Genomic DNA, 11,218 nt, shown 5'->3' with positions numbered 1-11,218 from the left:
TTCTTCTTTGGAGTTATTTTGTTAACCACATGATGCCATGTTTCTTCCAATCAAACCACCTTTGTTCCTCTGCTAATCTTTGCATGAACAACATCATCACAAATAGCACTAACCCATTAACAATAAGTATTTTAGTCAAAATATTTAAAAGAGAGAGAGAGAGAGAGAGAGAGAGAGAGAGAGAGAGAGAGAGAGAGAGAGAGAGAGAGAGAGAGAGGTGGCTGGGTTTTAAATAGAAACGGCTAGTACTAGTGCCATAACTATAATCACATGAACATTTCCCGCCCAAAGCCAGGACACCACGTTCCTATGCTTGACACGCATCAATTCCTTTGCTCATGTACCCTCTCCCAAAACAAATGTTTTCTTTGACCAATGCAACCACACATCACAAATCTTTTTTATTTTATTTTTTTACTCTACAATTCCACGACACAAACAACAATAGCAACAACAAGAGCAGAAATCACATAAAAAATGCATGCATGAAGAAAAAAAATATTCTTTTTGGATCAGTTGCACCAGTTCTTGCTTGCTCCCTCCCTCTCTCTCAGAGGTTGTTGCACTGACTTAACCAGAGGCGCCTCTCATGCTCATGATCTCATCTCCTCTCACCACCTTTAGGCTATCTATCTTTAGGCTTTACCAGCAGGCCATTACAGAGTATAATCAATCACCAGGATTGCACTTCTTCCTCCCCCAGCTCAAGACCAGCACAGGAATTAAAGCGAAAGGCAGGACAGACAGATTGAGGCATTGATCCTAGAGCAGCCGAGCACCAATTAAAGGCAGCTGCAGCAATTGGCCTTGGTGGTGGTGCCTGCCGTCTCCTATCTTTAGGCAGCTGCTTGTGTTCTGCCGAGGCAGAGAAAACAGGGGAGGAGGAGGAGGGTGGGGGCTGCGGGGGAGACGGAGCAGAGGATCCCTCCCCTGTTTCTTGCTCCTCCTCTGTTTCTTGGGTTGGTGGAGAGGGAGGCGGAGGAGGGGGGAGGAAAGGGTTGGCCCGCCGCTCCGGCGTCCGCGGCGGGGCGGCGGAGGAGGACGGGGAGCCATGGGGTGCGCGGCGTCGAGGTCCGGGGCGGTGGCTTCGCCGGCGTACGAGGTGTCTTCGTCCTCGTACGAGGTGTCCAGGAGCGCGTCGGCGTCGGTGTCGGCGGAGCTGGGGTCGGCGTCGATATGGAGCCGGCCGGTACGGCTGGAGGCGTTCGAGCTCGGCGGGGCCGACGAGGAGGAGCGCCGCCGCCCGGGGGAGGCGCGGTTGGGGGGCTTCCGGCGGTACATCGAGGGCGAGCAGGCTGCCGCCGGGTGGCCGTCGTGGCTGAGCGCCGTGGCCGCCGAGGCCGTGCAGGGGTGGGTGCCCCTTAAGGCCGAGAGCTTCGAGAAGCTGGAGAAGATCGGGCAGGGGACGTACAGCAGCGTGTTCCGGGCGCGGGAGCTGGCGACGGGGCGGCTGGTGGCGCTCAAGAAGGTGCGGTTTGACAGCGTGGAGCCCGAGAGCGTGCGGTTCATGGCGCGGGAGATCCTCATCCTCCGCCGGCTGCAGCGCCACCCCAACGTAGTCGGGCTCGAGGGCCTCATCACCTCGCGCTCCTCCTGCGCCATCTACCTCGTCTTCGAGTACATGGAGCACGACCTCGCCGGACTCAACTCCGATCCCGACGTCGCCTTCTCCGAGCCCCAGGTACCCCACACACACCTACCACTTCCGCGCTGCAGGAAAAGTTCCTTATTTGCCTTCGCTGCAAGTTGTCAGGATCGCGATACGTTCATACGTATTATAGGATTTCACGACACTATGATCGCGGGATCACGGTTAAGTGATCTACGCCTTATATGCATCACACCTCCTAAATTTAATTTAGGAGACGCGATTACGTGACGGGTTAGCGGCAGCGGGGTTAGGGTTTTAGAGTTGACAGTGGTAGCTTCTTGATAGTTGATAGGTTTAGAGAAAGTTCGACGGAGGATGGCCAATGGGTGGTGCTAAGGCGGGGACAAGCAGAGATGGTCTGATGAAATTGGGTTAGTGTGGCGTCGACGGATCTGACGCAGGAGCACCACCTGAGATGGGGGAGCGGAGCGGGCGGCGGGAGGCCAAGACGTCATAAGGTTAAAAGACGGTTGTGAGCCTTAGAAAAAAAAATATGAATGCAAAATGGCCATCACACCTAGCGCTTTGTATGGCCATCACACTGACAACGTGATGCGTGCAGATCAAGTGCTACATGCGGCAGCTGCTGGAGGGCCTGGCGCACTGCCACGCGCGCGGGGTGATGCACCGAGACATCAAGTGCGCTAACCTGCTGGTGAGCAACGCCGGCGAGCTCAAGGTCGCGGACTTCGGCCTCGCCAACCTCTTCACACCCTCGACGGCGGCGCCGCTGACCAGCCGCGTCGTCACGCTCTGGTACCGTCCGCCCGAGCTCCTCCTCGGCGCCACCGCGTACGAGCCCTCCGTCGACCTCTGGAGCGCCGGCTGCGTCTTCGGCGAGATGCACGCGCGCCGCCCCGTCCTACAAGGCCGCACCGAGGTCGAGCAGATCCACAAGATCTTCAAGCTCTGCGGCTCACCGCCGGATGACTTCTGGCGCCGCTCCGGGGTCGCCCACGCCGCCGTCTTCCGCCCGCACCACCCTTACCCGAGCCGCCTCAGGGACACATTCGCCTCCTCCATGCCCGAGCCCGCGTTCCGCCTCCTCGCCACACTCCTCTCCCTCGACCCCACCGCCCGCGGCACCGCCGCCACTGCCCTCGATTCCGACGTATGTATCGTCCATGCCATGCTATCTCAGACTGGGTATGTCTGAATCTTCTTCGTGCTGATGCTCATGCCAATTGCCATGCATTGCTGCTTGATCAGTACTTCAGGACGCCGCCGTACGCGTGCGAGCCGTCGAGCCTGCCAAAGTACGCGCCCAACAAGGAGATGGACGCGAAGTTTCGAGAAGATTCTAGAAGGTACTCAGCCATTGCCCATCTAGTCCCAACTGTTCGTTGCCTTCTTGGAGCACTGCACCTGGCCTGTGCTGCAGCATTGAAGTGGCATGCCATTTCCAGGAGGAGCAACGGCAGGAGCCACGGTGGCGATGCGGCGAAGCGGCTGTCGAGGGCGCACAAGAGCATGCAGCTGCCGGACACGAACCAGAGGCACGGCAATGGCCATGTCCACGCCGAGGTGCGCCGCCGTCAGACGAGCCGTCACAAATCCCAGTCACGGTGCGTGTTCAGAGCTGACCTGACCGCTGCTGCTGGTTCCACCCGCAGGAATCGCTGCCCGGGGCCGACGACAACGCGGCGGCGAGGAAGGACGGCGAGACCCGGCTGTTCGTCGACCTACAGCCCGTGCCGACGATCAGCAAGCAGCACGGCGACGGCGACGACGCGGCGCCGCGCGCCAGGACCATGTCCAGCAGCTACAAGGAGGCGCCCCGGCTCGCGGGCCGCCTCCCGCTCTCCGGCCCCGTGCAGCTCGCCGCGTCCACCGGCTTTGCCTGGGCCAAGAAGCCCCGGCCGGACGCCGCGGCGGCGGCGATGACGAAGAGGAGCAGCTCCAAGGGGCCAAGGACCAACAACAATGGAGGAGGAGACGCCGCAAGAACCACCACCACGGTACCATACGAGGTGGAGAAGCAGGAGATGATCAAGCAGTGGGCACGAGTTGCTGAGGCCTTCGGCACCTCTGAAGCTTACAACAACAGGTTGAGACAGACACTGGATGCCAAGCAGCTCAAGACTGGAAAGGTCTCACCACTCACACTTGGGTCACAAAGAAATGCGAAACCACGTGTACAAGCGACCGCTTGTACTATCCTAGCTGTTGGAATGGCTTTGAGATTCATGCCGGAGCGAAATCATCTCCCTACCTCACCTGACAAAGCTCCAGAGAGAATCTCAAAGCCAATTCGACAGTATGGAAAACGGTCGCTTGCACAAATGGGAAGCATTGCATTGCTTTGTTGTGTTCTGATAGTTTCAGTTGCTGAATTTCGCTTCTGTTGCGTGACCTGGGAATGGGTTTTTCAGAAGTACAAGGGGAAGGTGGACAGGGTGGACTTCTCAGGTCCGCTGCTGTCGCAGCCCCGGCGCATCGACGAGCTCTTGCAGAACCACGAGCGGCAGATACGGCGAGCCGGTCGCCGGTCATGGTTCAAGAAAGGTGACCTTCTATCCCTGCTCATGCATGCTGGTCTAATTTCTCTGAAACTACCATGACTTACTGCCATTGCATTGCTTCCTTCTTGACAGGCAGCAAAAGGGAGCAGCATTGACAGAGGCATGGCATGATCACAATCACACAGCAGAACACCATCAGATTGTATGTACTTACCAAGGAAATAAAGATGCTGCAAGCAAATCGAAGGGTTTAAGGAAATTTAAATCATGAGTTCTCTTGATGAGCAGTTGTTTTTTCAGGGTTGGACAGTCGGCCTCATGCCATCAAAGAAAGAGCTCAGATGGGTTTCCTTAAAAAAGAGGAGCTCAGATGGAAACTGTTGTAGTATTTTTCAGTTATAATGCAACCAAATCTGCTCTACTTGAACTGAACAACACTGTTGTTGTACAAGATCTTTTTTTGTGCTCACTTCTGATAAAATGAATGGGAGGTTCCAAAATGTGATTTCCATGTTCTGTATAGAAAGAGGTTATAGAGTTGCCAATCATAATGCCTGTAGTAGTATCATCCACTTGTCACCTCAATTTCTTATCTTCTTCCATCATTAGCTCACTTTTTTTTATAGAAAAACTGGAGGGACTGGTCCCTACAGATTATATATTAATTTAAGAAAGTAAAGGGAGAGTACAACAGAAGCAGATTAGGAGGGGGGGGGGGGGGACAAGGTAGAGCCAAAGAAGTTACAAATTGGAGTCTATCCATTAACAAAGCTGATCTAAGCAATTTCCTTTCACCCTATGCTAGTCTTGCATCTCGAAACGGTTGTGTCAATCTAATTGAAAATCTAGTCATTCCAAATTGTCCAAATGCTTCAACACATGAGGATAATAATGGTCCAAATATCCAACACATGACACCATTTAGCCTCTCAAATGATGCCATGTCAATCTCCACCGACGTCAATTTTTCGTGCTTAGAAATGCAACTCGTGTCAGATCGGTAGCTTTTAAGAGAAGAATCCCAAAACAATGTAGGATCTGCTAACCAGTAATCAATTGTGATATGATGTAGTTGATCACGTCAACAAATGATGAGGACTTAAGCCTGTATATATGACGTGTGAATTTATCTTATCAGATTTGTTCATAGTGACAGAAATGTAATTTTATAATAAAATAATATAAAGTAAGTATGATTTTATACAAATAGGAGGTGAAAAGTGTAGTTTTATAATAATTAAACTAAATAAAGTGCAGTTTTATGATAAAATGATGCAAAATAAATATAATTTTATAAAATAGGAGAGGAAAATTGTAGTTTTATTATAGTTTTGATGATTATAATGTAGTTTTGCAAAATTTACTCCTGATAGATTGATAAGACAGTCTTGATGGCATGCTCAGTTCCTGATCCGCAAATCAACTTTCAATATAATTCGACTCGCAAAACCAGATGCCAAATAACATGACTATATACGCAGGCTTTTACAGAGAAACACAGCAGTGCTGTTAATCTGGCGTAGCGAAACCACCATGCATCCTCCCTTCTGAGACCAAGCAGCGCGACCAGCGAGCCGAGCTCAAGCTTCAAGGGACTGAACTTGCGAGTGAATATGACAGGTCTTGACCAAAACAACAGTTCCAGTTAACTTGATGCTAGTTCAATTGTCAGTCGTCGTCACAAGGCAAGAGCGTCGGTATTTGCCCATTATCAAGAAAATCAATTTTGTTTAGCCTTACACTGCACAATACATGTTCGGGAAGCTCCTCCTGCTTCTGGGCCTGTGTAAATTGCTCAATATGTTCAGCTCATCAAGAAATTAGTCTGCATCTGTAACTTGACAGGATGAAAAATGTTGCATACTATACAAGGATCGCTATTTATGATTTACTATACTTGAACAAACAATTTCCAGATAAGTGGTACATTTTGAGGGTTCTCATCACATTTCAAGATGATCTGTTAAGGAAAAAAACTAAACTTATTCTAAAATTCAGAAATATTCAGCAGTCCAAGCTTCTACAAGATATAATCCTAAGACAAGCAACTCTAGTCTTTAGGTCAGTTTCATGCCCAGATATTCTTAAGAACTTTCCCGAGGACATCGAATTGGCAGATAACATTTTTTGTGGTATTGAGTTGCATATAATGAATAAAGAGAGCAGAATGGATCGTCATTCTACCTGTATGGTTAGACCGAGATCAATTACACCATGCTTCAATCGTTCTCGGAACGCTTCGAGCCCTTTCCTTGAGATGAAGCTAAATCGGTGCACATCAAGGTCTATCTCCAAGTAATTTGATCCCTGCATCGACCCACATGTCTTTTAAGAGTTGGTATGAAAGAAAGGAAAAACAGAACCATATCAAGAGAAGCAACATACCACATAAAAGCTGTGTTGAGGCCTTGAAAGGACTGGCTTTTCATTGTAAGCCTGCACAAGCTTCCTCTCCGCAGAACTCAGATTCATGTCATCTGGGTTAACCAACCCTGCCAATATTTTCAATCTTTCTCTGTAAGGGACTGTTGAGTCTAATGGGAAACCCTTCACCTTTTCTATCTCATCATTTACAAGTCTCTGAAAATGAACCAAGAGACAGAAATTCAGTACAGTCCAGCTACGGATTCGTAGGCATCAGCTATCTGTGGAAAGAGACAGCATCCAACAATCGAGAAATTTACCTTGATGCTGTCATGAAACTGAGGAGAAATCTCTTTCTCGAAGTTATCATTCAGTTTGAAATAAAGCACTAGATTGATCCCTTCCCCGTCACTATCACCAAGGAACATAGCAGCAGGATATGTAGGCATCTGTATGGAACAAATATTTGTAATCATTGGAATAATTAACATGTTAAATCTCAAGGCAGGAATTCTGGTGATCATACCTGAATGTTTACGATAAGTAGGGAAGGAATTTTCTCATTTGACTTTACAGATGGAAGTTCAATATGCTGAGCAATGTGGTGTATTTTCCTTGGGGACATGAATATGTCGACACCAATTGGAGTGTATGGAGAACTACCTGGAGCTGGAGACTTCTTTTTGTCCCTGCAAGTAACTCCAAGTTACAAAAATCAAATTCACAAGATATTAAACGCATTTGTGCAGCAATTCTTACTTAAAAAAGCTTTCCCCGCGCAGTTTGAAGGTGGAAGGCTCAAGCACAGACCAACAACCTTCTGAACTTTTCTCATTGGCTTGAGGAACCAATAATCCAGCTCTTGGACGGATCAAGTACCTCCTAGAGGAACCTGCAAGTAGAAAGTTAACCTCAATCATGTTTCTTAATCCTAGCTACCTCACTTCACTGCAAAACAAATGGTGCACATATCTGAGCAAAACCTACATATTTCAGTAGTTTGCTCTCCTTCAAAAGATTGCCTCTTGAAAGAAAGCCTTACAACTGCTGATTTCTTCTTTTGGCCCCGCGGACTTGCTACTGCCAACGGCTGGACTTTGTTAGCGTGACGAGGCGTGCACACTGGTGTCAAACTTTTGAAGATGCTTTCATGAGCTTTTTCTCCATCTTTGAAAGATTTCAAGGTACTACATGGATCCTCGCCTTTTCTAAGTTTTGTAAGAATTTTTATACCCTCATTTCTTGTCTTCCCGTCCTCAACCTTTCCACTAGAGACATCACATGCTTCCGGGCTTGCAATTTTAGGCCTATCTCCATCTTGAACATCAGCTTGCCTTGATCTATCCATTTTGTTTGAATCTCTTTTCAGGTACTGTCCAACAGCTTGAGCAACACTAGAACCGTCAAAAATCCACTCAAGCTTCTGGATGGCATCAGCGATGGATGAAGCATCTTCACACTGCATTAATTGTGTGCCTGCTGAATTTGACATAGCAGGGAGGTCTGCAAGAAAAAAATCAAGCCTGAATATATATGGCCCTTTCAAAGAAAAAAGAATGTCTGAATATAGGGCGTCAAGTCAGCACTTTTAGTAACAATCAAAATGGCTGAAAAGCATACAAACCTCCATTGACGCTACTGAAGTCTTCATCAGAGTCAGACCCCAAAATACTGACAGAATCGAACCATGCTTCTTCTTGACACACAACTGGACCAATTAGGAAAAATACTTAAGATTTAACCCAGCTCTCTGAATCTAAGACTTTGCATTTCTTAGAACATATGCAAGTAACAAAAAAAAAAAAATCCAATTACCATTTCCATTCTCTGTGTCCAGCTCACTGTGATGCCACTGCAATTGTGTGAGGTGGAATGTAACGTTCGAGCCATCGGATCTCCGCCGAGTGGCTGCAGAAGTTCCTACATGGACAACTTCTCCAGAAGCAGTGAAGTTCTCCACATCGCTGGCGCGTACTATAGGCGCATTGCTTAAAACCTTTCCGCGGTAACGCCTATATATACAGCACAATCTTTGCGATCTCCGCTTTTTGCTTGAAGATACGCAGGCACCCATAGTTGTTGTAAGCTGAATTTATTCAGCACAAGACGATTTCTTCTTCACAGCATTTGACCAGAATGTAGATTTCAATAAGCTGCAAAACAGAAATGCCAAAGAGATTAGCTGAGCCTAACTAGAATGCTTTCATAAATGAACTAAGAAACCAAAAGACATCGATTAATGCTTCTTGTATTCTAATAATAGCACCTATTAAAGTATGACTAATACTGAAGATGAAAAGAGTACTAAATACAGAACTTGAAACCAAGGGGAAATCCAGCAAAATACTGCACGCAGTGATATGACAAAAAAAAGATGTATAACAAAAAGAAACATAACATTGGAAGAAAATGTAGATCTGTTTATGTGACGCTAGAAGCTATAAATCATATGAGGACTACATGGAACTCGAAATAACTGATGATAAATTGGGCAAATAAGCCCAGGAGAGATGATATTATTGGTGGCCTACTAATCACCAACGAGGGTTCCACTCCTTATGACAGCCTGCACAGAAATCCATTTTCTGACAATAGAAATCATGCATCTATGCTCATAACATGAGCAGTTCTTCTGCACAGAATACAGCTGCAAAAAAGAATCTAAAAAATAAACTAAAAAGTATAAGAATGAAAATACTTTGAAAGTTTTCAGAAACAACTAGTACTCCAGATAAAACAATGAATACTAAATATAAAGATTCTGCAAAGTTTTAATTGCTCCTTGAACTCTTCAGCTCAACAAGTTGACTTAATGGCCACTAACAAAAACTGTTTAAACTTTTAAGAGGCAAAGAGCACAGAAACCCACACTGGAGATTAAAATAATCGGACCCAAACTACCACAAGACCTGGATCTTAGTCTTCATCTCAGCCAAGAAGATTTCAAAGAAGTTTTTATAAAAAAGAAAATCAAAACGAAGAAAAAATGAATAGGCACAGCACGAATCCGAAAGACTTGGATTCACGTCCGCACTAATTCCACGCATGACAGCAAAAAGGATCCTTACTGAAGAAGAGAATACAAACAACAAATTACTGGAAAACATGGCATTTTCTCTGCAGCGAAGTACTAACCCGATCAAAGGGGCCTCCTTAGCAGCAGAAGGAACCGAAAAGTTGCATCAGAATCCCAGCCTGATGCCAAAGCCCAAAGGCTCCGCCTTTAATCGCCCAAACAACTAGTAGATGTTTGGCATTACAGCGACCCAGGGAAAAACACAAATTTTGCCAAAAGAAATCCAACCATGACAGGTACACACAACCTGTCTCTACCAAGAAGCCAAGCTTGCCGGCTGTATCCAAAAACCAACAAAAATTAGGCAGACAAAAAAAAAACAAGCCGAGCCAAACCGACACGCCAAGACCGGCAAAATCGCTTCATTTACAGCCAAGAACACGCTCCACCATCAAACTCGCCCCAAAACTCCCAGAAAAGCCAAAACTTTCCCATTATAGGTCCATTCCTGGTCACAAACTCGCCGGTCGCCGGCCGCCGCCGGCGGCGAACGCTGAACAAGCAAACGTCTCCCCCCTAAAAAGAATATAAGCAAGTAGGCAACACACCGCACACCGCAAGGCTGAAGCATTACGTGAAGGGTACCCGAGGCGCGGGCGGCCAGCCCGGCCGGCGGCGAGGTGGCGGTTGCGCTAGTGGCCGGAGCGGAGCAGTGCAGAACTAGAGGAAGGGGAGGAAGTCGCCGAGGTGGTTCATGTGCTTGCGCGTGTGCGTCTACGTATATGTATTATACTCCACGTGGGGGAGGAGATTGAGAAGGTTCAGAGTGGGGAAGGAAGGTGGATGGACAGGGGAAGACGGAGGAGGCTGCAAGGTTGCAGCAGCCTTTCTTTGGTCTCTCTTTCGTGCATTGTTGCTCTTTTTATTAGAGGTTTTCAGTTTCTTTCTTTTTTATCGGTTTGGACTTTGGAGTATCAGTAGATTTTGTTTTATGGTATGGTCTTTGGTGAGAAAAAAAAAAGTGTGTTCCAGCCATCTAGGTGATGTCGACTTCAATTTCTTTCCTTTTTACCTCAAAAAATGTTTCTTTATTTGCTTCTTTGGTGTGTGTCAGTGGGGCAGGTCTGTCTGACATTGGTGTTGTACTAATGGGTTTTGTTCTGTTCAGGCATAAATTTGTTGGTTGTGAATTTGGCCAAAGTTTGGTGGCCAGAGCGGGGAACAGTTCATGCTGTCATGCACAGCTAATAAACTCTCGCTCAAACTCTGTCAAACTGCAGGAGACCTTTTTTGGCAAGAAAAATAAAATCCAGCAAACATTTGCATGTGTGGCTTGACATGAAAATGGGCATAGGTTGAGGTTAGACTTGGATTACATAAGTCACTTTAGGTAATATTTGGTTGGTGAGAGGGGATGGGACTGAGCGGATCCATCTCGTTTTGAGCTGTTTGAATGAAGAACAATAAAATAGAATAGTTCAGAATCAGATAATATTCTTTAAAGATTCGGGACGGACCTATTACAAAAATAATAGAATGTAGTTATCCTATTTTAAACGTGACACTGACGATGAATCCAAAATACTAAAATAGACTTGTTTCACCTCACCAACCAAACAAACATATATATATATATATATATATATATATATTATCTCAAATATACGAATAAAATTATCCTATCTTACGACTCTTACCAAACGCTACATTAGATATTGCTATAGT

At 46.8% G+C, this 11,218-nt stretch overlaps 2 protein-coding genes across 5 annotated transcripts; one reads left to right on the top strand and one right to left on the bottom strand.

The window, feature by feature from the left end:
- Positions 1–1,051: 1,051 nt before the first annotated feature.
- Positions 1,052–4,598, top strand: LOC133906306 (protein IMPAIRED IN BABA-INDUCED STERILITY 1-like). Of its 2 annotated transcripts, XM_062348173.1 has the most exons (7): positions 1,052–1,681; positions 2,214–2,762; positions 2,861–2,958; positions 3,058–3,175; positions 3,265–3,741; positions 4,024–4,156; positions 4,246–4,598. In XM_062348173.1, the coding sequence occupies exons 1-7, from the start codon at positions 1,052–1,054 to the stop codon at positions 4,266–4,268; spliced, it is 2,028 nt and encodes a 675-aa protein (XP_062204157.1). In that variant the 3' UTR covers positions 4,269–4,598. The 2 variants fall into 2 exon arrangements, with proteins under 2 accessions (XP_062204157.1, XP_062204156.1); XM_062348172.1 differs by lacking the exon at positions 4,246–4,598 and having other exon boundaries at positions 4,024–4,212.
- Positions 4,599–5,463: 865 nt separating this feature from the next.
- LOC133906307 (uncharacterized) lies at positions 5,464–10,419 on the bottom strand. Of its 3 annotated transcripts, none has more exons than XM_062348176.1 (10): positions 10,139–10,419; positions 8,293–8,630; positions 8,102–8,185; positions 7,465–7,980; positions 7,237–7,369; positions 7,004–7,166; positions 6,798–6,926; positions 6,499–6,693; positions 6,298–6,420; positions 5,464–5,895 (listed from the first exon to the last, which is right to left on the bottom strand). In XM_062348176.1, exons 2-10 carry the CDS (start codon positions 8,549–8,551, stop codon positions 5,782–5,784), a joined length of 1,716 nt encoding a protein of 571 aa, XP_062204160.1. In that variant the 5' UTR covers positions 8,552–8,630; positions 10,139–10,419; the 3' UTR covers positions 5,464–5,781. The 3 variants fall into 3 exon arrangements, with proteins under 3 accessions (XP_062204160.1, XP_062204159.1, XP_062204158.1); XM_062348175.1 differs by having other exon boundaries at positions 5,465–5,895; positions 9,613–10,419; XM_062348174.1 differs by having other exon boundaries at positions 5,465–5,895; positions 10,128–10,419.
- Positions 10,420–11,218: the final 799 nt, after the last annotated feature.

Source organism: Phragmites australis, chromosome 23 (genome assembly GCF_958298935.1).
Source record: "Phragmites australis chromosome 23, lpPhrAust1.1, whole genome shotgun sequence".
Classification (NCBI taxonomy): domain Eukaryota; kingdom Viridiplantae; phylum Streptophyta; class Magnoliopsida; order Poales; family Poaceae; genus Phragmites; species Phragmites australis.
This window is presented reverse-complemented; position numbering and strand designations above follow the sequence as displayed.

Coding starts and splice junctions, on each gene's coding strand:
- LOC133906306 (XM_062348172.1), top strand. CDS start 1,052: ATGGGGTGCGCGGCGTCGAGGTCCGGGGCGGTGGCTTCGCCGGCGTAC. Junction 1,682..2,213: donor TCGCCTTCTCCGAGCCCCAG/GTACCCCACACA, acceptor TGATGCGTGCAG/ATCAAGTGCTACATGCGGCA. Junction 3,176..3,264: donor ATGGCCATGTCCACGCCGAG/GTGCGCCGCCGT, acceptor TTCCACCCGCAG/GAATCGCTGCCCGGGGCCGA.
- LOC133906307 (XM_062348176.1), bottom strand. CDS start 8,551: ATGGGTGCCTGCGTATCTTCAAGCAAAAAGCGGAGATCGCAAAGATTG. Junction 7,370..7,464: donor AGAGCAAACTACTGAAATAT/GTAGGTTTTGCT, acceptor TTCTACTTGCAG/GTTCCTCTAGGAGGTACTTG. Junction 6,927..7,003: donor TACTTATCGTAAACATTCAG/GTATGATCACCA, acceptor TGTTCCATACAG/ATGCCTACATATCCTGCTGC.